This window comes from Manacus vitellinus, unplaced genomic scaffold (assembly GCF_001715985.3).
Source record: "Manacus vitellinus isolate BGI_N305 unplaced genomic scaffold, ASM171598v3 scaffold_20_pilon, whole genome shotgun sequence".
Classification (NCBI taxonomy): Eukaryota; Metazoa; Chordata; class Aves; order Passeriformes; family Pipridae; genus Manacus; species Manacus vitellinus.
The window spans coordinates 6716897-6742264 of record NW_021939471.1 but is presented as its reverse complement, the minus strand read 5'-3'; the positions used below and the strand labels follow the sequence as shown (position 1 = coordinate 6742264).

General features: G+C 39.1%; 1 protein-coding gene across 2 annotated transcripts in view; it reads left to right on the top strand.

Annotated features, from left to right (window-relative positions):
- The window catches only part of HECW2 (HECT, C2 and WW domain containing E3 ubiquitin protein ligase 2), a 106648-nt gene that overhangs the window by 55479 nt on the left and 25801 nt on the right, over window positions 1-25368 (top strand). For both annotated transcript variants that reach the window (XM_008926916.4, XM_018071909.3), the window contains 11 exons: window positions 1136-1236; window positions 2514-3851; window positions 5140-5235; window positions 9020-9170; window positions 9547-9650; window positions 12830-12954; window positions 14386-14571; window positions 19076-19210; window positions 22041-22143; window positions 23118-23214; window positions 25218-25301. In XM_008926916.4, coding sequence (XP_008925164.1) covers window positions 1136-1236; window positions 2514-3851; window positions 5140-5235; window positions 9020-9170; window positions 9547-9650; window positions 12830-12954; window positions 14386-14571; window positions 19076-19210; window positions 22041-22143; window positions 23118-23214; window positions 25218-25301 — 2520 coding nt within the window. The remainder of the gene's footprint in view (window positions 1-1135; window positions 1237-2513; window positions 3852-5139; window positions 5236-9019; window positions 9171-9546; window positions 9651-12829; window positions 12955-14385; window positions 14572-19075; window positions 19211-22040; window positions 22144-23117; window positions 23215-25217; window positions 25302-25368) is intronic.

Here is a 25368-nt window from a genome sequence, read left to right as displayed (position 1 = left end):
TAAATGACCATGAGAATCACCTAGAATTGATTCAGCTGAATACAGAGAAGGCATCATTCATGCCATGGCTTCCTCTAATCTTGAGTGGCCTAGAGTAGTATAAAAGCTGTGGAAACCTCAAATGTCTAGATGAAGAATTGTAGATGAGTTCACATGCATCACACCATCACATTCATCACATACAGAGTGATGAATCTGTGACAGGTCCTGGAGACACTACTGTAATAGTTTAGTGTTCTGAGGGCTGTAGAGCAGCATGGGGAGAGGAGGCTGCTTTGTCTTATTGTGTCCACTCGGGGCTTCTTTTGCTCAAAGTTTAAGCCAACAGCTGCAGCTTATTTCAATAATAGCTGCATTTGTTTTAGTCTGTTACTCATTTTGCACTAGGAGTGCTTCCAGTAAAGGAGAGGTGGTTTATACCAGTATAAAATTATACGCATAAATAACAGTAATTTCCTGGGGAGGTCTTCAGTAGCTCCCTCTTCTCCCTTCAGCTTCCCCAGATGTGCTGAGGGGGGCTGAGGCTGTGAATTCTGGCTGTGCCTAAATAAGAATGTATAGCCTAGGATCTGATCCGAAGTCTCAAGCTGATACAAATGTCTAATCAAATCTGAGTCCCACTGAATTCAATAACTCTTAAGAATGTATCTGAAGTTAAATCTAAGCATTAATAGCTTTTCAAAATCAGAATGCAGAAGTGCTTTATTGAGTGAGAACTAAAATATGAAGAGACTGTCTGTGACTTTTGTATATAGTAAAAACCACAAGGGGGCAGGAAGGTTTTGTTAGTTTTAAAACATTTTGGTTTGGGGGAAGGAGGAGGTTAGGGGGGATCCTTTGCTGTTTTGTTTCTTTAGAACTTAAGATATTTAGGGACATGTAAGAAATGGTGGGGCACAATGTGTATTTGGAATTGATAAAAAATAGTTTGTTAGGCTGTTTTATCTGTTAACAAAAGATATTTTACACCATTGTTAGTGTTCCATACAAACCAGAGTATGTGGCTGATTTTAAGACTGTAATAGAAATCACCTCCTATCACACTGTCACTTAACTGATAAGAGTGTCTGATACAAAATACTGGAAAAATAAAACTGGTTAAAATTTAAAAGTCCCAATATCTTTGGTTTTGCAGAGACCAGGTTCTCAGCTATAATCTTGGCAGAAGGCTCCCAGCTGATCACGTTAGTGGGTATCTCCAATTCAAAGTGGAAATCACGTCTTCTGTTCACGAAGGTGAGAATTTGTCAATGATCCGGATCTCCAGATAGTTGAATGGAGAGAGTTTGTATGTATTTCTGTGTCTAGGCTTTTCTGTTGTTGCAGAGATAATATACTTTTTTGATTGTGTGCAGTGCCTCTATTGTAGATTTTTTTCTATTGGGATTCAGTGTTTAGATATGTCAGGCACTGCTTTGGAGATGGTAATACCAAAACACCCAACACTTGGCATATTGTTTTTGATTTGTTAGATTTATTCTAAATGAATCTGCTTATGATTCTCATTTTATGGGATGGATTGGGTAATCAAAGTCACTGTTTCTCTTCAGTCTTTAACAGCCTGGGCTGAGATAAGCAGTTTCAAGTAAGGTTCTACCTGTGCTCTGTTCCTCTTCTAGTGTACATGCAGGTCACTTTGCCCTGTTCCTCTTTCACAGGACTCTGTCCTGCTTAGAGCCAAGAATATCTGTTAGGTTATGAGAATAAATGCTTTCATTTGGCAATTACTTTATTTCCCTTTTGTCCTGTTCTGAAGTGAACTAGCAAAATAATAGTTGTAATAATTAGCTGTAAGCACACTTACAGCTGGGTTGTTCATCTCTATGCACATCTGATTTCCATGTGGGCTGTCACCATCTCGTCTCTAAAGTGAGGTGGCTTATTTTTGTTTCCTTTTGGTATGTATTACCATATTATTATGACTATTATTTTGTTATTACCATAGCATACCTAATATGCATTATGCAAGTAGATTCCCATTCTTTACAGTGGAAAGTCCTGTAAACTAAATCAAAATAAATGCTGTGTATAAAATTTGGTATCTGTACACAATTTGAGACTCCTCATGTGATCTCAGATGCTGGTTTGCATGCTGCTAAGGGTGTGATGACAACTGGTGTCAGTGACTAGCTTTATGTAAATCCTACTTTTGGAAATGAGAAATACATTGTGAAAAATTGATTCCATATTTATGACACTGGCTTTACTGACAGTTTGGCAAGATGCTTGTCAGTGCTTTGTCTTAGAAAGCAAAATGGGAGTCCTTTAAAGTCATACTTCACACTTTCTGTGTCCTACAAAATAGTGCAGACTTACACAGAGAAAATTGCTGTTCCAATGTTGTAGATGCCTCTGATATTTTCATTGAATTTTCTTCCCTTAGTTGTCTAATTGAAATAAGCAAACATCTTGAAAGATGTGCATTTTTAAATGATTTCAGGGATGCAGACAAAGGAGAATGAACTGTATGTTGCTGCGTTGTGTTTCACATTCAGTCTTTATTGTCTCTGCAGATGCTTCACCAGAAACAGTTGGCACTTTGCTAGGAACAAACTCTGTAAATGGAGACTTGGGGAGCCCCTCTGATGATGAGGACATGCCAGCAGGACATGATACTTCCACAGTGTGTTCCAATGGTCCAGTGTTTGAGGAATCTTCTGGAGATGCAATCCTAAGGCACTCTTTAAGGACTAGTAGGACTCTGGAAAACGACCAGGACGAGCTGACCTCTGGTGCTTCAAGATCATCACCTACCAGAGGTCGCCAGGACTCACTAAATGATTATCTGGATGCAATAGAACACAATAACCATCCCAGACCAGGGACATCTGCCTGTGGTGAGCGACCACGTGGAGCCTCCCCAAAACTGAGGAGTAGTTTCCCTACTGACACTAGACTTAATGCTATGCTTCACATTGACTCAGATGAAGAGGAGCATGAGCTACATCAAGACCTGGGTTTTCCGTCTTCCTTGGAAGACGATGGTGGTTTAGTAATGCTTAATGGTGCTACAAGAAATGTTGAAAGAAATGGTGTGAGTTCCTCATCAGATCAGGTAGTGCAAGGGCCTGCAGAGAATGAAAGCATTTCAGCCTCTGATGCTCCTTTGCCATCAGCTGATGACCAGCAAGAGACTCTCCCAGAGCTTCTGCCGTCACAGTCGGCAGGACCTGAAAGCCTTCCAGATTCCCAAACCGAAGCACCAGCAGAGCAGGCTGGCAGCGAGTCGTGTGCCGCTCAGGAGGCAGAGCAGCCTCCCAGCACTGCGGACACGGGAGCTGCTGATGCCGCTGGTGGGAGCAGAAGGGGTGTTAGTGAAACGGAGTCCACTGATCAAGGGTCTGAACCTTCCCAGCTGTCATCAGAAACCGAGCAGAGTGACCCTGCTCGCACAGAAAGCGTCAGCGAGGCCAGTACCCGGCCGGAAGGGGAGAGTGACGTGGAAGGGGCAGACAGCTCCTGCAACGAGAGCGCGACTGTGCGGCGTTCCTCGGTTGAAATGCGGTGTTCTTCCTGTGAGAGTGCCAGGTTCCCTGAGACTCCAGCCTTTTCTTCTCAGGAGGAGGAAGAGGGAGCTTGTGCCACTGATGCAGCTAGAGCTGAGCCAGGTGCTGAAACACAGGACTCTGCAAGTGCTTCTGGTTCTCTGCCTGCGGTACAGTTACCTCAGGAGGAAGTACAGGAGGCTGAGGCAGGTGAACTGCAAGACCAAGAGGAAGCAGAAGAAATCTGGCAAAGAAGAAGAAGCCTGCAGGCAGCAGCTGCCCACAGCCAGTCTCAGGAGGAAGAACCTGAAGGAGCCACAGCAGCTTGTGAGGGTGCCACAGCACAGCTTGAAGGAGCTACTGGAGGTAACGACTTCAGGAGGCACTTTCTGAAGTGACCTTTCTGCAGTCAGTAAAATTAATGTCTGAAAATAAAGATCATTAATTTCTCATTTTTATTATATTTCAAGATTTTTCCTTTGAATTTATTTCCTTCTTCAAGAGACTCTTGGGGTTTTTTGATGTAACAAAAATTCAAACCTGAAATATCCAAAACATGTTTATTTTGAAATTGGATATATTTTAATTCTTAAGAGAGTAGTGAGCAGGATGAAGAGGAGGGAAGAAATCCAGAATATTATGCTCCTCACTAATACAAATGGTAATGAGGAGGGACAAAACTCCCAAAATGTGAAATGCAAATTAGAATTTATATTTGACTCTTAGCTTTTGAATGTTTATATATTAGCATTAAAACATGAGGGTAATCAAAAGAAAGTGGAAAAGAAAAAGAATTGCTTTTTGGTCGTACTTCAGGCTGTTTATCTTCCCTTTCCCAATTCCTTTTCTGTGTAGACGCATCCTAGCACACTGGAACCTTGAGAGGAGAGGAATGTGTTACCCAAGTTAACGTTGTAAAACTCTTACTGATTTTAAAATTATTTTAACAATTGAAATTTTTCTGTCTCACTAAAATCACTGAAAGTAGAAATGTGTCCCTAGTGGATTGTTTCCAAGCACATTTAACAATTACCTGTTCAGTTTCTTCAGGGTTTGAAGTGTATTTAATCAAGTGGGTTTCTGAATGCCTCTTTTTCATAACATATCAAGAGTTTTGGGATCTGTTAATTCCTTCTCTTCATAGACAGCTCATTGATTTGGTGATAAAATTTTTGGTATTTATTTCAAATACTGTCAATACTTTACAGCATTTTCTAGATATTTGGGATGCTCTTTATCAGTTGTCAGATTGCATCATGTTTTGCAGATCAGTGCGGCCGCAGCAAGGGAGGTCAATGGACAGTTTCACCTCCCACTCGTAAGGAGTGTTTCTGAGTGGGCCAAGTGAAGCTTTGTCCTGGGATGTGGCTCGGGCACATGCTGTTTCTGTGCCCTGGTTTCTGCTGCTCACGGGTAGATGTGGCATATCCCAGGGATGACACGTTCAGGACCAGAACTGAAGCACATCCAAGAGAAATCACTTTCCTAGAACTGTCAGCATAACTTATTCTGACCCCACAAATAGATGACTTTTAGATATACTCTAAAATATCATAGTCCTGCAGAAGCTTTAACGTGTCTTGCTCAGTTTAGAGGCAACTCTGAGGCTTCCCCACATTGACTGAAAAATAATTTGTGGGTTTTCTGATTCCAGGTTCTCCCGCCAATGGCCATCAGCCCTTGAGGTCTCTGCCTTCGGTACGTCAGGATGTTAGCCGGTACCAGAGAGTGGATGAGGCTCTACCACCAAGTGAGGTTCTTCATACTTTAATTGGGGGATAAGCTGCCTGGATCTCATTACTGAGATCTCCTTGCATTTCTTTTTTAAATGTGACAACTGAGAATGAACAGCTCAGGAGTTCAAAGTGAGGAGTGATGATGATTAAGTCTAATGCTGTTATTTTAAAAGGCATTGTGCTCAGTCTGCAAACTCTCAGGATATGTTATGATAATCCCACCTGGTGTATACAGACTTGCCTGTGGAGAAGTAGGAAGGCACTGTGCTGCCTTTTTGGTATGCAGTGCACAAGGGTAGGGAGGTGAAGTGATACACTTCATGAGGCACAGGAAGGTGTCAAGCACCCTGAAATCTCTGAATACTTGTATGGTAATGATTTACAAAGAAATATATAACATCTTTAATTGCTGCAGATTATGCATTTTTTGAGGCAGTGTGAAGATCTTATATTAAAATAAACCGAGATATTAAGCAACAGTTAGATGAGCCTAAATGAACATAAAAGTTGTAATTTCTCTAATGCATATGAAAAATACAGTGCTCTCAATTATTGGACTGATTCACTTACTTAAACTTTGGGCAGTGGAAATCTATTCAGTATTAGGTATTTAAAGAAAGGACCTCCCAAAAAGGCTACACAGCTAATAGAAAAGCATTGCATCAAAGCAAAAAACGCCAAAGAAAGTTAAATTCAGACCCACTGAAATCTGTGGCAAAGCTCTGTTACTTTAAAGGAGTCATGAATTCAGATATTTAGGAAAAAATGAATAGATCCCTATTTCCCAGTATGGTATGGGACTGTGTTTGCTCTGTAATTGGAGCGAGTAACTGGAAGGAGCTTAATAGCAGAACACAGATATAACTGTGTGTGGAAAGCCAGGATGATGATAAGGTTGTACTCCCTGCTGCTTCTGTTATAATCAGTGCTAACAGATGTGCTGACAGACTAACAAATTAGTCCTGCGTGTTAGTAGTTAATTAACTACCACCTCAGTACACAAATCTTACCTTTTACAAAAGTGTATCTGGGAGCTGTGTATTTCAGTTGCACTTTTTATCACTTTTCATACTGAGAAAGACAGAGACCATTACAGGAAATAAATAGTCAGTGATCGGTGTAGTGAGAAATACACAGTTCTGTGGTTTATACAAAGATGACTTTTTGTGTTTCAGAAGCAAACTGCACACTACAATAACTACTTGGAAAAACTGTTGGAATATTAATGGAAAAGGTTTGGCTGGGATTTTACAATCATACATGGGCATGCATGTACCCATTGCCCCTTTACAGTCAAAGCCCAATGCAGTCTCTATGCAAACTATTTGTTTGCTGATATGAATAAAATCTTAAATACTAATTGTTGCCTAGATTGAGTTTTTCTCTCCAAAGCTCTGCTTTCAGATATGTCACAGTTTTAATATTTAAATAATGAAAAATTAGAGAAAACATTGAGAATCCAGTTTTGGTTATAAACTGTAATTTCTTTGTAATTTGGGTTGCATTCTATTTGCTTCACCAGAATTTGAAAATAAGAAAGGAAAATAGGTGAATTTCTTCCAGTTGAGTGTAGGTTAAGTTAAAGAACAAGTGAAAGAATTAAAATATTTATCTTATATTTGTGCCTATAACATGCAATGACATGCTCCAATTCCTTCATTCCTAGGGAAAAATTAACAAAGCTTGACCATGAAACCTTGAGCAATTACAATTTTGCAGTTCCACAAGTAATTTGTAACACATGTGACTAACAGTGACTTGACTAAAAGAAGATATCCTTGTCCATCATAACACTAATGCAGATGCTTTACTTTGGAAACCATTGCCCAAGTGTTTAAACTTGTGTATTTAAAACTGAATGCAGGCAAAAATGTTTTTCTTCTGCAAGACTATGTTACAGAAATGGTGACTGTGTAAGAATTGGACATAAACACCACAAAAATCTCAACTCATTATACAGTGGTTTAGGGTTTGACATTTAAGCAGGATAATGAATTCACAAATTTAAACTGTTTGAGGTTTTTTTTTTGTTTTGTTTTGGTGTGTTTTTTTCCCCAGTGGACAATTCTGTTCTTCCTGGAATACTTCAATGTTTTGTTTTGTTTACAAACTCTGGTTAAAAATTTCAAGTATCAGCAGATACTACTTTTTTTTTTTTTTATTGGACTTTTGCACAGGAGCATCTGTTTCAATAATTTTTCTCTGTTTAAAAAAATGAAAACATTTTTCAGAAAAGGTTGAAATGCTTGTTTGCTTTTTTGCGATATAAATGAAATTATTTTTTAAATAGCTTTCAAATGTGTTAAATACCTTTTATACATAGCTCTGTTCACACTGGAAATGCTGTGAACACCAATATGCTGTTTTGATTATGCATCATAAAGATAGCAGAGTAATTTGCACTGTGGCCAGTGAAATCACACAGCTCTTGTGCAGAGGAGACACAATGAGTTTGTCTGAAAACCTGCCTCTCCTCCCTCCTGGTGAGCCAGATCAGCCCCCACAGTGCAGTGCAGCCATTTGTCTGCCTCCAAGAGTTGAAAAAAGGTATAGCACACATGCAGTAGCAAAGCCTGAGGTTTTAAGGCTGTCAGTATTAAATATAATGTAGTAGAATTTACTTCTTCTCTGTTGTCAAGACATTTTTATACCCTCTTTCCTCACGGGGTGGCAATCATTTAGGATTGGTTGCTTGTCAGTGGTTTTTAAAACGTTATTGCAGTGACTGATGTTTTCACCTAGACTTGCAGTATAGAAAGTCTCATCTAGAAACCTTCTGAGTTCTCCAAGACTCTTTTTCAACTGATGTGCTAAATGGTTTGCATGTTTTCTGATTTTGCTGGTATCCAAGAATCAGGCATGTCTATTTCCATATAGATACTTATTTTTTTATATATATATTTTTTATTATTATTATTACATGGCCCCCAGTTATGATCAGTATCTTGATTTCTTGCTCATTTTATCAGCAGTTATTAGGCAGAGAGTGCTCCTGACCCAAAAAGGCTATGGACTCAGGCCTAGGTGTGGTGATACACCTGGTTTCTGCTGTGACTGGGGAAAGGTCCCAGTGCCTTCCTCTCTGCTCTCCCAGGATGTCACCATGATGCAGACTTCTAACACTGTCTGCAGCTTCTTTTGCAAAACCAGTGGGCAGCATTACAGTTACACAAGAAGTATGAATTTTCTATGGTATTTGCATAATTGGCAATTCTGGAACATGCATTTCATATGTGAAGGAGTTTTATAATTGTCCATCTTTTCTGGCAGGAGGACTGGCATCTGTTTTATTACTGTTACTGTTACCTGGGGGAAAAACAATGGCAGGTGTCAAGCTTTGCAAGGTTTTTGGTACTTACCCATAGGCCTTTTGCACTGGAATAAGCCTCAGAGATTGGATCTTGAGTTACTTCAGTCTGGGAGAATTACTGAGTATCCAGATGTTTTGTTGGGGGTTTTTTTTGTTGTTGTTTGTTGTTTGTTTTTTTGTTTGTTCTTTATTCTTGGACAGTTACTGGTTAGTGGGAAATAAAATAGAGACAGGAATAAGAATTTTTAGATATGGATTCCACAGAACCTTACCTACAGTGGGGAATTTAATTTATGGGATTAATTATGGAAAAGCTGTCTCTCTTAAACATTCAGTAAGAAGGTTCAGTGTCGAAGTCATCCTGTAAAAGAGAAATAGAAACTTGAAACTTGAAACAATAGATTTGGTTACAAAAGCAACAGAGCTAAAATAAAGAACTAAATAAACTCCAAGCCCTCCATAGCTTACAGCATTTTATTGCTCCTTAGACTGGGAGGCTCGAATTGACAGCCACGGACGGATTTTTTACGTGGACCACGTGAACAGGACAACGACATGGCAGCGACCCACAGCCCCCCCAGCCCCCCAGATTCTCCAGAGGTCAAATTCCATACAGCAGATGGAACAGCTGAATCGCCGGTAAGAACCGCCCTTGTGGTTTGTGAATTTAGTGTGCTTGCAGAGCTGCACTCACCACTGCAACACCGAGCACGGAGACGAGGGCACAGTTGCTACCGCAGCTGGTCTTACGTGTTTATTTTTATGTGGCTGTTGCTTTTAGTTTGCAGGTGGGCTTCTAGGACTTTTGTATTCCACCTGTGGTCTTAAGCTGTGTGGCTAAATAAAATACATCTGATAATGCTTTGCAGAAATTCAAAAGGAGACATTAGAAATGGAGAAGTTAGAGGTCTATACATTGACCTATGCGGCGGAAAAGATGGACAGGCTCCCTTGGAGCCAAAATTGGGTCATAGTTACCATATACTATATATAAAGTCCAGTTTTCCAACCCTAGGTACCAGAGCATCCGAAGAACAATGACTAATGAAAGGCCTGAAGAGCATACAAATGCTGTGGATGGAGCTACAGAGGAAGCTGACTTTCACCATTCTAATGCAGGTTAAAAAAACCCTAAATATTTTTTTCCCTTTTCTAAAGAAGGGAACACTCATAAATGACATAAAGCATCTTTCACTTTTTAGTGGAAGTGACATAAGGCAGAACCTAACTTCTACCTCTGAAAGTCTGGGTGAAAATGAAGGCATTTGTTTTCATTGTTGTCTAGTTTTGAAGGTTATGGCTCAACCTGTTCAATGTGCTGAGGAGATGACTGTGAGATTCAGAGCATCTTTCTGTCAGTACCGGACTGGTTAAAAACCCAGCATTTTTGCAGTGAAAAAGTATAAAATTCTTTGGTCTGGCTTAAAAATATTCTGCAGTTTCAATTAGTAGAATATAGGACTAGAAAGGACTTTAAGCAGTCGTTGACTTCATCTCCGTGCTGTAGATAGGTAGAATGAGCTGTACATGTGCTATACCTGGCAAATGCTGTCTCGTGTTCTTGTAACATGTTCTCCAGTTGATGGACATTCTTTAACTTTTTTAGACAGTCTACTCATATTGTTTCCCTTATAACATATCCTTAAATCTGTTATTTCTAGTCTTTCCTGACTTGTGTTTTTAGGTCTCAGATTATTTTGTTTGCCTACTCAGGATTGTCTTGAGTTGGTCTTCAGCTTCTGAGAAGTATTTCAGAAAATCAAATAAAGCTACAATTCTGCTTACTGAAGAGGCTATGGAAATGTCACATCTTACATAAAATACTTCTTGTACATTCCTGCATAATCATTACTTTTCTTTTTGATAGTTTGACACTAACCACTACTGTTCAGTCCTTGTTCTGCTAAAATTGGGTCCAGATTCTTGTGTGCAGAACTTTGGCACAGATGCCTGTTTTTCATCTGGTGTTTGTGCAGTTGATTCCCCCTACCTGCACACAAGTCTTTGTCCTTTCCTAATGTGCTGCTATAGTTTTGAATTTTGTCCATCCTGCTGTCAAAGTACTGCAGCATCTTCTAATTGGGGCAAGTTCTGTCCACCCTATGCAGTCATTGGTAGAAATAATAAATAGGACCAGACCCAGACAGATTTTGGTGAAACATCACTAAGTGTACCCTTACAACATTTATCCCTTTCCTTCTGAGAACTCCTTCTGACCTCCAAAAGGGCCACCAATGTCTCGGCGATGGCTTCATGTAGAGTCCTGACTATTAGAGTGCATTTCTCCAGGCCTGAGACCTCAGTTTGCACCACTGTCTTTAACCTGCTTTTTATCTATTCTAGCCTAAAAAGAAAACTCTTTCACTTCCCTTTTTTTTTTGTGTTCTTCTGATTGCCTGGCCAGACCTTTTGATTAAAGATAGAAAGAAAGATGGTTTTTAGTGATTTCTAAGCATCATTACTAGTTTTTCCTTTCACTCAGCAGTTCTCTCCATAGTCATCTTCCTACTAATACAATTTTAAAGTTTGTTACCCATCCAGTCTCTTGTGTAGCTGTGTGGTGTCATGTGCTTTGGCTTTGTCTCTGGTTGCTCTTGGTATTCTCTTATAATACTCTCTCCTAAATTAGTCTGATATGCAACCAGTGTCACCCTTCCTTGAGTTTCAAGTCATTGTTGAACTTGAGATTTAGCCAAGTGCTCCCTTTTATTACTTGTATTCTTTACTTCTGTCGTAGCTTTTTCCTTTTCTATCTTTGTGCACGTGCATGTGCAGCCAGATGGTTTGTTGTGCTGTAAACTCAACAGTTTACAGCAATTCAGTTTACAGTAAATTCAGGCCAAACCAGCAAGTTCGGCTGAATAAGCTTTTCATAAACCAAATTCACAAGCCCCTAAACTTCACTAATGGGTCACCTGGCGACCCATTCTGGTTTCTAGATTACCCAGACTACGACAGAGGACCTATCTGCAGTGTGTCACAGCATCTTCCAGGTTGTGGGAGTTGACTGGTGTACAACCAGGTTTTGTACCAGTACAGAGTTGACATGTAACCACAGTGAGGACTGGAAGACACTCCCAGCCCAAGTATTCAGGCAGAGCTTCTGGAGCCTTTGTGCTGTTCTGCTTTCGCCATTGACATGCCTCATGTGGGACAGCTTGAGGTCTATTGTTGGAGAAGTGTCTCTAAAAATCTTCTTTTTCATTTGTTTAACCTATTACCCTTCCACTTTCTGGCTCCATCTAATGCTTAGAATTAATATCTTTATTTTCCCTATTCCTTTTTTTCCATGTTTACGCATCCATATTTAGAACTTTACACTGTCTTTGTTATTTTCCTCTTCTTTTGTAATTTCTTCTTACTTTTTCCTCAGTTTACAGTCTCATTCATTGCTTGCTCTGCTTGTGGATTATGATCTTTTCTATTTATGATAGCTGTATTCTACATGATTCATGTTCATTTGAGGGGAAAGTGTGTGAATACTGCAATGTGTAAAAGAAAGAAACTCTGAAATGTAGATGGCAGCACACATTTTAGTGTAAAATCACTGCAGACCCAGACTGAACCTAAAAATGCATATCAAAATATGCATCCAAATATCCTGTTCATTTTCGAAGGTAATTGGCAGGAACAGTTTTGATGTTGTAGCAAACACCACTCATGATATATTTTCAGTTCCTGGTACTTTATAAAAATCAGTGCACTTCTGCAGTTGCTAGGAGAAGACACAAATGTTTACTGAAAGTTGAAACTTGAAAGGTACTTCCTTGGCAACCTGCTTCTTACTTACATAAGCTGCTTAAATACTGTGTCAGGATTGGGGCTGTGTTAATGGCAGTGATTTATTGTTTGTTTTCTTTTCTTTTTTTTTTTTAAAGAAGGAATGAAACATTTTTAAGTGTACAATGACTTTTATATCCATTAGTTAGCATTTAAAAGATAAGTTACCTGCATACAGCTGCAGTATAGCAATGCAGGCATGGCTCAGGGACCTTCTTGCATCTTATACACAGGTACATACTTGATAACCCAAATAATTGGATGTGATTTTTTAAAAAAATGATTGTTCACCAAAAGCAGCAAGTAAAAGTTGCTAAACTAAATCTGTAATATTTTCAGAAACTTCAGTGCTATGTTAGAAGAAATTCAGGTACACTTAGGGGGAGAATACTCAGTAAATCTGAAATAGTTGGGTACTTAGTGCTTTTCTTGCCTGTGTGATTTTAATCAATATAGTTGTTTGCAGTGATGCTTTGGTAATAATTACTGGATGTCTTTGTCATTTACTTTGCTGTTAGATTTTCGAAGAGAGAATGTGCTGCCTCACTCTACCTCCAGATCCAGACTTACTTTATTGCTCCAGTCTCCCCCTGTGAAATTCCTCATCAGCCCAGAGTTCTTTACAGTGCTGCATTCTAACCCTGTAAGTATGGTAGCTAAAGCTAAAAAGCTTCCATAAATACATGCTTATAAATACAGTTGCTTTGTGTATAAAGATATTGCTCAATGTTTGATGATAATATATTGGTAGTACACGGAGAGGCCGAATAAATTCACTTGCAATTGTTGGGCTATCAGAGCCATCCTAGCTCTGCATTATAGCAGTTTTTATTTTTCACTCAATTCTTCATCTTTCTCATAATACAAAAGTAATTTGTTTATTGAAGCAGTAGCTTCTTACTGTGCTTTGCAGAGGGTGAGACACAATTCTGAGAATGAACTTGCTGCTTATGAGATGGCGTGTTTCCCCCAGATTGCTTGGTTTATATCAAAATATATTAGAGGTCACACTGAACTAAAAAATATCTTAATGTCTATCTTCCTTTTCCTTTTTTTGCCTGTTCTTCATTGCTTCTTTTTATATACATTTGTTCCCCAATGTTTCTTTGTGTAACAGCATTTAGAGTGTAAACAGAAGTAATGGAATTAATAACTTCTTATTTGCAAGGACACTTGTCAATAATTCAGTGTTTTTTAAATTACTGGTCAGTATTAGTTTGGTTTTGATATATATATGTATGCCTGTCTGTGTATGAATGATCCTGCTTAGCTTGCATAACTTTTTCTTGAATATATGAAGTAGGCAGAAGTAGAGGAGACCTTTGGCCAGGGAATAGAGGTGTAGAGGTACAGTGTGATTTAGGAGGGCCTGTGTCTTCTGTCCACTGCTGATCTTGGCAGAAAGGCTTGGTTTCTCATTGGCTGGGGTTTTGGGAGAGAAGGGTGTTAACTGTTTATTTTACCTCTTTTATTTAAAGTTTTCCCTATTCCTTAGTGCTCTCCTTATACTCCCCTATTTTAATTTTATTCCATAAATTATACATGCATGCAATGTATGGAGTGCATGCAATGATAGGAGTATTATTGTGAAAAATCAATAGGTGGAGACAATATTTATGTAGATTTGTGATAAGTTTCACAAGCTTATGTATCTCTGTTCTGCTGAAAACCTTACCAGCTTTATTGCTGTATTCTATGGCTATATTTGACTCATTATTCCAGAAATTGGAAAACACTTCTGAGTAAATAATTGCTTTTAAAGCAGTTGTAATGTTACAGGATTCTTCACAGCTCCAGGGACAAGTGTGGTAAATGCGATCTCCAATGTATTTCACACTTCACTGAAGTGAGTAAGTTTTGTAATTTTGGGTGTCTCAAGTGAAATAACAAACTTTAAACACCTACCCCAAAACCTAAGAAAGAGAACCACTGTTTTTCATACCGCTGCGGCTTAGCTGTAGATAATTCGTTAACGTTTCATAGATGATTAGATGGTTAATTTACTGTGAAGGGCTGTCTTTTGTGGTGAGGGAAGTTTTACCTTTTACAAGTATTTCCTGTTGTTGTTTTGCAGAGTGCCTACCGCATGTTTACAAATAACACGTGTTTGAAGCACATGATCACCAAAGTCCGGCGGGACACCCACCATTTCGAGCGCTACCAGCATAATCGTGACTTGGTGGGATTCCTCAACATGTTTGCTAACAAACAGCTGGAGCTGCCCAGAGGTTGGGAAATGAAACACGACCATCAGGGCAAGGTAACTGTGTGATGCCAAGTGAGGTCTTGTGTCCATCAGTTTCTGAGGTAAAATGGGTGCCCTTGAGATAAAATGGATGGTCTGGGATAGCTCTGGGGGTGATCACTCTATTGGTTATGTTGGTTATATATGTTGGATAACTCTGTTGGTTAACTGGAAAGACATGGTATGTAGTAGGTTTTGTTAGTAGGGATTAGGGATCTTAAATAGTTGCCAGTCTCACTGCTTTTTTTTTTAAACAGGTATCAATTCTCAATTTCTAAAAAAATATTTTGAAATCAAAGAACAGTAGTAGAATGTAGTAGAATATAATTTTAATGTAACTTTATGCTACTGCATCCTCAGTATGTAGAATATTATATTTTTTTAGGAGGGTTAAAAATAGACTGTGATTAGCATGTGAGCAAGTGATAAGGCTTATCAGTTCATGTGAGAAGTCCCAATTAGGACTATTGGCATATAAAGCTTCTTGGTTTTCATGTTTATCACTCTTAGTACTCTTAGCTCTGAGGGTCCATATAAGATTATGGAAAGATTACAGACAAATTCTTAACTGAAGGGTAGAAGAAGTGCTTGAGGGTTGTTTGTTTTTTTTTTTTAACTTTGGATAGCATTTTAGTTTTTTGTTTGACACACAATTGCAAATGAGCAATTACAGTAAAGTTGTTCTTTGCCTTACTGTTTTCTGATTTAAGTCATTCTTGTGCTGTTCACTTCTTCAGAGGCCAGTTTTCTCCTGAAGAATATAGCAATTTTCACTTTAATAAGCACCATGGAGAGATTTAGACCTTTGGATTTCTGGTGTGGTATTTGGTAACAGCAGTACTACCACAACATTAATCAAAAAGAGGAAGCACTGAACAAATTCCCACTAGGATTTCTTCACTTTGAATTAGGCTCATCATTGCTCGTTTTCATTATGTAGAATTGCCTTTGTCATGAGTACCACTTGTGGCCAGTAGAAAAGCCTATTCAGCACTCGAGAGAGATGATGGTCAATACATGGTGAGACCACTGCTTGGTGAGACCAAACTGAAACTGGACCTGCCTTTATTAAAGTATTAACCTAAAGAGAAGCAAGTAGCAATTAGCCATACCATAATATATAGTTACATTTCCTTTCCCTGACTACTCGTTCCTGCCGAGATAAAGTTTTCCTTTTTTTTTTCAAGTGTATCATAGTAAGAGGCTTGGTGCTCTTGCTCACAAGGCACAGTGATGGCTCTGGCTATTGTGCAGTGCAGAGTAGTAGAGTTTTTTTCACTCCTAATGTCAGTGTGGTCCTGGTTGCTTTGTCCTCTTTGCAGGCTGCCTTCCAAGGTCAGCTGGGGACTCCCCACCTCTGAACTCCCTTCAGAGCTGCACAGCAAAGCCCAGTTGCCTGCTCCCCTTTGACTCCTCTACAGGAGATAGCATCCATTTGGCATGCAGTTCTCCCTAAAATTAGGTCTGGTGTGACTAGCATGTAGTGTCTGATGGGCATTACAGACGAACCTTCATCAGTCACTGACCACAGGGAGGCAAAAGGCTGCTGGAAAAGGTGGCAGGAGGAGGCATCATACAGGCTAAATAGGTCCCTGAGCTGCACTCAGTCTGATAACTTCAAAATTCTGCCTTGCTGCATCCATGTGCACACGCACAGGCATTGCACAAATACACATCCCAGTGCATTTCTGGAATATGTGTAAGCACATATCTGTATTTTAAAGACAGATGCAAGTGTATATACTTTTTGGTTAGACCTCTGTAAGATGTGCAAATACATAAGAAGTTATTGGAGGGTGTTTCTGTTTTTTCTTTCTACAGTTAAAGAATCTGTAGTAATTGATTACTGATGTCTTCAATAGGAAGAAAAGCTTTTTTAGCAAACTTCTTAGACTTTACTGTAAGGATAAGTAGGGCAACTATCCATGTTTGATGGGCTAAATATAGTTTTGGCACTACCTATCTTATGTCAGTCACTTCAAGCATTGTAGATTTATGGATTATAGCTAGGCAGGAGTTATGAGAGGAATTTTTTTGAAAGGAGACTGAACCACACTGTATTTTGAGCTGTGTGCCAATGTCCAGAATAGCCTGAAGCCTTGAAGCTCCAGTGGTTATCTTCACTGAAGCTTCAAAGTGGTAATTTATGCTTTATTTTAAAATAGGCTACTACTAGCTGGCCTGCAACCATTCATATTTAATAAGACATTATAGTCTTTAACTTCATGTTCAACTGAGTTGTTTATTTAAATATAATGCAAAGGAACACTGCATGCAAGTACTAGAGTGCTGCATTAACTCAAAGAACTGTGTAGTGCAACTCTAGGTGGTACCTCCTCCTATATCGAATCAGTATTGTTTTTACAAGTCATTTTTCAGTGTGATGTTGACTTAATGAAATCAACCTTTGTTTTGATGAAAGTGCTTCACTTATAAAAGTACACAGACAGACTAGGTAAAATAGTTGCTAGAAGGATATTAAAAAGAAACCCCAAACCCTATACCAATCACTTGCTAGGAAGGTAAATAAACTATCAGTCAGGAGATAAATTTCAGAAAGACTGGGTATGTTCTAGCAGTCTCAGTCATTTTCCAGGCCACAAACATAAATTTCATGACGGTTTTCATTCTGCTTTCAGACTGGTTTCATAATCTCTAATCTGTTGCACTGGCACTGTAGGTGCCTTGATTGTTTTTCGAGGTAAAAAAGTCCTGCATCAAGCTCAAATGTTGCAATTAAAATTGTATTTATTGAATGTATTTTAGAGTGTTTGAACTGTGAAACTTTTGGTTTTACTTACGTGTCTCTGACTGTGTCAGATGGTCAGAATGGAGTTCTTCCTTACTGCTTAAGTGATGTGATTCCTTCCTTTTAGGCACATATTACAGGTACAGGCGATTGCTATTAGGGATGTAGGAGGCTTGCTGCTCTCTTCTGGAGCATTTTTAGGGTTTTGAAACTGTGGTGTCCCTACATATGCTTCTCCTTCCTCGGGAAATGGAAGTATGAACATTTTCTCTCACTGCAATCTATAGTGGCATTTAGTTGCTGTATAGCATGACACACTGGTTTGTCTATCTACCTTCATAGAAGTCAGAAGAATTGCATTTTCTCTGATCTGGCTACACCAAGCAGTCTGAAGCAATGATTTCATGAATACTAGAAGCTGGTGTTGCTGCCAGAAGAGCTGGTTCTGCTCTGCTCTCACCCCTGGTGAGCTGACCGAGGTTAGAGGAGCCAGCAGGGAGAGGGACAAAAAGAGTAACTTTAGCCTGGACCAGCTCCCCAGCTGGGTTCACTGCATGACCACACAAACACTTGTGCCAGCACAAGGCAGGAAGGGCACACAGGGGATGAAACAAGTGGTCAGGAGGGGGAAAGATGAGAATCTTTGTTTTTGCTGACAGCGCAGGACTAAATTGCTTGTGAAACTGTGGTTGAGGTACCTCACTGGTAGCCAAGCACAGAAATGGCTCCCGCAGTCCCTGACCACCTCTCTGCTGGGCCAGATTCTTTGAGTCCTCAAACCAGATGTCACTTTCCTGTAATTGTCCTGCTCAAGACCAAGATCTTTTTTTTTGCCACTTCCACGTTTCCCACATTGTGACTGAAAACATGAAGTGTGTTGAAATAGAACAGTGCTGGCTTCCAAGTGCAACACTAACACTGCAAAAAGTTTAAATTTCAGGGCTTAAAAACCTTTCTTGGTTCAAATCGGACAGAATTGTAAGAGGTTTTCATTTTACAGGATACATGTTTCTGTGACCTTGTTTTCAGCAAGTGGTTGACTGACCAATCTGTGGTAGTTCTCATCAATTGCCTGATGTAAATATTTTTATTGCCATCATCCTTGTGTCCTTGATTGAACTTTCTTTTTAGTTTTGAGGGGTCTTTTTCTTTTGTTTGGGGTGGTGCTTTAGGGTTTTTTTGGGGTTTGTTGGTTTTTGTTGTTTTCCTTTTTTTTAAAAAAAAGGTTAATGAACTTAGAATAATTATATCAGGAAGATGGAAAAAATGCTTATTGGCCTGTAATCATGGTTCATTACAGGATGCAGGCATACACTTGACATATATACACCCAATTGTGTTGGTAATTATATGGTAGATACGTCACAAAAGGGAATGGGTTTGCCACTTAATAACATATTTTTAGATGCTTATAAGGAAATGAAAGGAGAATACACCAGGATTACTTTTATTAAACATTCAAATCTTCTCTTCTTGACACTCACAATAAAGCTTCCCACTTCTAATGCTTGTCAGATGAGAATTTCAAAGGACTTTATAGACATGAATGAAGTAAGGCATTAAACAATTCATCCCTTCAAGTGAGGTGGAAAACTGTTATCCCCCTTCTGCTGAAGGGAAATGCAAACCCCAGTAACACGAGGAAGATGTTCCAGAGCCTCACGTCAGTGAATGAAACATAGATCCCGCACAGGCATTAACTTCAGGCATAATTAAAAAAAAAATAAAAAAGTACTGGCTATAAATTCTTTCTCCTTTCACCTTCTCCAGGCTTTCTTTGTTGACCACAATTCCCGCACCACGACGTTCATCGACCCCCGGCTCCCCTTGCAGAGTAGCAGGCCCACTAGTGCGTTAGTCCATCGGCAGCACTTAACCAGACAACGCAGCCACAGTGCTGGTGAGGTAAGCTGCACTCGTGCCTTCTCTTTGGGAACCACCGGGTGTTTAAGATCATCCTCTTTCACAGTGTTCCACTCACAATTCCATCTTGTGAGGGGCATGATTCTTCTGTAAGTGTACAGTAGTCATCCATAAAGATCTATTATTTTGTCTGCTAGCCACTGTTGCTTTTAAAATGTATGTATTCAGAGGAAAAATACCAAACATGAGCTTCTCCTGCTTTTAATTCGCAGTAACCCCATTTAACCACAGGAGAGCATCTGATTACAGATTACCAGTACCTATAGCCTGTCTTTCACTGACAAAATGTGTATTGTTGTCTAGCATGGTGTCTGCCAATTATATTGATATATAAGTCTGCAAATAAGAGAGGGGAAAAGATGCATATGTGACTATACATCTAGTTGTGCAACTTTCCAAATAAGTATAAAAACATCTTACCACATACAGGCTTATCAGACTGTTATATGCACTGGCATAGGTATTTCATCTCTACTTTCTGATCAGAAATAAAAGGAAACCACTATTTTGTTGATATGTCACTGTGGAAAATTTTCAGCAGCAGTCTCCATAGTTTTGTTTTCACTTCTTTTTACTTGTGGCCTTGAAGATGTGCAATGACTTGGACTTCGCTTGTACTTTATTTAACCTCTGTACTGTTAGCTGTAAGTTGTCTTTTCAGGGGAGGGCTATTCCATGCCAGGAGTTAAAGATAATAAAATTCAGAATAGCAAGAGAAGTGCTCTGATTTATCCTTTTTATAGCTCAGTCTTGTGGTAGATGAGGTTCTGCCAGACGTGTGTTTCAGAGCAGACATGAATCTTCTTGACCACTTTTCTAAGAAGGCTTCCACTGAGCTGCAGTGAGTGCCATACCACTGGCTGCAGATCTTGTCATATCCTGTGTGAACAGGCTTTAGTCCCCCCCCCCCCCAATGTCAGGTATAATTTTAAAAAGGTATTAAATAGCTTTTTTCATCAATTTGGTGATGTCATGTAGCAGGCAAGGAAGCTAGAAGTGTCTTCACATAGCTATTTAGATCTTCAGTAGGGTAAAGCAAGTATTTCTTGTGATTGATTGATTTGTAACAGAGCAGAAATATTTTTTTCTTCACTTTACTCAATATGTACCGAAATTATCTTCCTTTCAGCAGCATTCAGTAGCTCTGCACTTAAAACAGATCTTTGTGCCAACCGTGCTGCTGAAGTTGTCAATGCTGCAAAATAAGTGTAGTTTATCCTACAGGAAATCATCATATATATTGCATATACATAGTGCTGATCACCTGTCAAAATTTCCCACTCCATCTAGATACATGAAAAACCTTGAACCACGTATCTGTGTGTATAGAAGTGTTTCCTTGACATTGTTACAGGTGTAACTTGAATTGAGGTATAATTCCAGATAGGAATGTCAAACACAGCAATTCAATGCAGTATTCCCATTCTGGGATTAATGATGCCATGATTTCTTTTTGTATGCATATGTATGAATCTGAACAGCAGTTTTTCCTCTGTGCTTACAACTTAAGTATATATTTGCATATTTTTTCTGTTTTTAAACTATTGCATAAAGGAACTGTACATTATTGCAAAAGATGAATACTTAATGAAAAAAAATTATCGAAATGCTTTCTTTGGATTTGTCTTGTCGTGAACTTTGATGTTTTGAAGCCACTGACCCAGTTTTTACAGGGAGATGCTCTAAAGCAAACATGAACCAGTATAAGGAATGCCTTTTTAGCTAAAGCTCAACTGCAGTGTGAAACCAGAGCTAATAATAATGGCATTCCTTTTCCAGCACATTGCCTAACAGGAAATAATTTTTCATTTTTCTGAAAGAGTATTATCAGAGAGCACAAAGGTTTTGGGAGATATCTCAGGACATTTGCTTCTTCATGATTTAAGAGACTGGATTTAAAAGCAACCTTTATAATTATTTGATCTTTTGCAGTTAGATGTTTTAGAGATCTTTGAAACTTGGAAGTGTAGTTCAAATGCTAACTATTACATGTAGGAAGATAAACTGAGAAGTAAACATAAAAGTCCAGCAGGATGAAAAAGAGCTTGACCAAATGTTTTAGACAGATAAACTACCAAATCCTGACACCGTAGAAATGAGTGAAACCTCATCATGCAGTAAACTGCAGCAGTTGCCCTGACATCACAAATGCCACTAACAATTTTATTTTGTGGCTTTACCCTAAAAATAGTTCATATACAACATTTTTCAATCCCAGAATGTGAATACAAAAAACCATCAGAATAGTTTTACTGAATGATTCTAGGAACCGTGTTTTTACCAATTTTGGACTTGTTTGCCTTGCCTGAATGTGAACTCACTTCTTTATCCTCCTGCTTCAGCCACAAACTTGTTTTTACTTCAAATTTAGGGAAACTGCATTCATGCCCAGAGGTAAGAGAAATGCTAATGGAGGAGTAGAATTTGACATAATAGAGGTGCTAATGAAGAAGCAGAATTTGATTTCCAGGGCATTTGGTATGGATAAAGTTGTCCATGAATTACAAAAGACCCTCTGAAGGAATCCCAGTTTTAATTCTTTTGGTCCCTTTTCAGAATTGGCCTATTTAAAAATAGCAATAAACTTTGCATCAGTTTTGATTCTTCCTGCTAACGGGCCCAGTATACTAAATAATGTTTTACTGATAACTGTCATAGCTACTCCCTAACAGCACAGCTACTCCTGCTGCAGTGGTTACTGGGGGCAGTGATCAAACAAAGCCTTTACTTACATGCTTGGTTTTAAGCCACATAAATTCTCACTTTTATGCTGGCACAGAGACACTCACTGTGGTTACTTGCACATTTGCAGGTCGGAGAGGACTCCCGTCATTCGGGACCACCCGTTTTGCCAAGACCGTCTAGCACGTTTAATACAGTCAGCAGAGCTCAGTACCAGGATGTGGTTCCAGTGGGTATGTCACCATAAAGCCTCTTCTCAGAGATGTTCTCTGTGGCTGAGGGTGTCACATCAGTGTGCACTGCTGGGTTTTTCATTTGTTGTGATTCTTCTGTCAATCAGCATCCCCCCCTTCAGGACTGAAAGTGTGCAGAACCATATAATTGATGTATGGTATCTTCCCAGCTTACTCTGTGTGCTGACAGGATGAGTTGAAGCCAGTGAGTCAAACTGGGGTCCTAATTGGACTCCATGCATTCCCAGTGATATTTTTTTTTTTTTTAGCTTCTGAGCATCTATTTTGGCAGGATTCCAGAAAGTGTTAATCAGCTTGGAATTATTCATTAGCTTAACTTCTGTTCTCAGTTACATACACACAAAGTTACTGACTTTTGTGCCACCACGTACAGAATTTAGCTTATTAAATCTAACAGCTGTCACATTGTGCTAAATCAAGATAAATTAATCCGATTGACTGGAACTGGCTCTTTGGACTGTGGCATGTTTACTTGAAAATCTCTGCCCATTTAAATCCTTCTCCTTGCCATAGCCATGGTGTGCATGCTCTGCAGGCTCAACTGTTAGTGAGGATTTGATATGGGTGTTTCTAATGACTGTTAATGTCTGAGCACAGATTTCAGTGCGGTGAAAATCAAGGTCCCTGCAATTTTATTCTAGCAATAAATATTCTGGTTTGACCTTAGCTAAGAGTATGAGTGATAAAATATAATAGAAATTGCTAACAGAGTCCTAGCTGTTAGCAGTGGAAAGGATATGTCCCAGTGAGATTTGGTTCATAATCAAGAAGTGTGTTTCTTAAATGACAGTAGAATTAGTAGCCTTATATAAAAAAGTATAAACACAATACTGATGAACTTAAAACTGTGAAAGTGAAGTCTGCTGTCATTATTGTTCAAAACTTAGAAGGAATTACATCCTTTGTTTTGGTATCTCCTTGCTTCAGCGTGATATTTCTGTTGATGTTTTCAGCTTACAATGACAAGATTGTTGCATTTTTGCGGCAGCCCAATATCTTTGAAATTCTACAAGAGCGTCAACCAGATCTTACCAGGAATCATTCACTCAGGTAAGAAAATTAGTGAAGTTAGCTATTCCCATTTCAATACGAAATGCTAATTACAATTAGGTACTTTCATTGAGATTAACAGTGGAACATAACAGATTGTAGACTACTTGAACATATCATAAGGCTGTGGGAAGAAGTTATTTACTATATTTCTGTGTAATGCTGTTTAATAAGGTTTAGGAGAGCAGAGGTAATGTGTTATTATCAAATAAAGGTACCTACAAGAAAATGTTTGGAACAGCTGGCATAAGAGATTTGCTGATGTCTTCAAAATGTGCCAAGACAGCTGGATGGCATGGCAAATGTGCCCGTTCATTTGGGTATGTGTACAGCTGGGAGCATGAGGCAGAATGGCATTTGGTTTTGTCCTTATCTTCTCAAAGCACATTTATAGAAAGGTTGTCCTGACCTAATGATGCTGGTGGTAATCTTAAATCAATCAAAATTTTTGGTGTCTATCCAAAATTTACAAAATGGGCATCTGCAGGTTTTTGCATAGTCCAAGAATATCTGATGAAGGCTGATTGATATTGATTGTTGTATAGTTGTTATAACTCCATCAGAGTTGTCACTCTTGGAAATGGAATCCCTGAAAACTTGGATATTAGTGACCAGGGCTGAAATTAATGTGTCTCTTCTTCCTTGGACCCTGAATCTAAAAAATGCTAGTTTGCTGGTGACAGTCTGTCCTGTGCAGAGAGCTGCCAGTGCAGTGCTCTGTGTTCCAGATGCCTGGCATGGCAGCCAGCACTGATTTTCATTTTTTTCCATTTTCAGTGTTACTTACTGATCCCTTTTTCTCCGTGTCCTGCAAGTTCTCAAAATTCAAGAAGCAGTTTCCTAAAGTCTTGTGTAAGAAGTTTTGTGATGTGGCTTCTTTGTTAAAGATTTGTTTTACCCTCTAAAGAAATTTAGTTTGATTCTTTTGTTGAAAGTGCTGTGCATGAAGTGATGTGTTCCAGAAATTCACATTGCAGCTTGAACTGTGTGCAGCTGCCAGCAGCTGTTATTACAATGCTGATTGCATGGAGCCTTTTGGACCTTCTTGTCACCATTAGTTATAGGATGGTGGGATAGACAAACCTCTGAGCTGAGCCAGTGCTGCTGTTCTTATGGGGAGTTCTTTACTTTTCTTCTTGTTTGGGGGTTTTCTCCTTTGGATTTGGGACAGGTTTTTACCACATGGGTTTCTTTTTGTTTTCTTTTCCTCCAGAAGAGTAAAGCCAAATTAGAATTTATGTCTTCTGTACCATCATATGCCTTGTACTGATGAAAGAAAATAAGAGGGATGTACTTGTATTTCAGAATGCAGGAAAAATCTCTGCAGAGAAAAAGAACAGGAATCAAGCAAGGAGTTACGTTAAATATAGATCCTAAAATTCTCTGTGTTACCACACTCAAAATTTAGGATGCATGGATTCTACAACAGTGAGCACACTGGGTCTAGGAGGAAGGATGTGTACTTGGCAGAGAGAGGGGAGAAATACAGGATTTTTTTGGAAGATATCTTAAATGCAGTGTGGTACAAAACCCACACTTTTAAATTAAATCACAAGTATGCATTGTAATGTATGGCTTGCATTTGTACAAAGGTTCAGAAGAGACAGTGCCTCTTTAAACAGTTCACTTTCACAATAGAAATGTCCTCCCGCAGGGCTCTGCCTCCTACTTGGAATTCAGAGACATGGCTAGTGTGAACATGAAGGATCGAGTTCTCTTTTTTTTATTTTTATTTTTTTTCCTGGTCGGATGACTGTACTACCTGCAACAGCATGAGCATTGAAGAGATGAGAGCAACAGGAGAATTGTTCCTCAGAACAAGTTAGCTTTTTGGCTGTAATATTTTACTGCTCACATGGACATCGTGTGGCAGGGAAAAAAAATAGGGAAAAACATAATCCAGAGGTTTCTGATGTACTCTGTACTTTTTCTTGTCGCTGTGGTATACGCTGATGCCTTATTTGCAAAAGGTATTTTGGAAGGTTTTATTTTTGCTTGGGCAGGGAGAAGATCCAGTTCATCCGGACAGAGGGAACACCTGGGTTGGTGCGTTTATCCAGCGATGCAGACCTTGTCATGTTACTCAGGTAGGCACTGGTGCTTATGATGCATGTATGGAATTTGCCCTGGCAGCTGCTGAGGAGCCTTTCAATG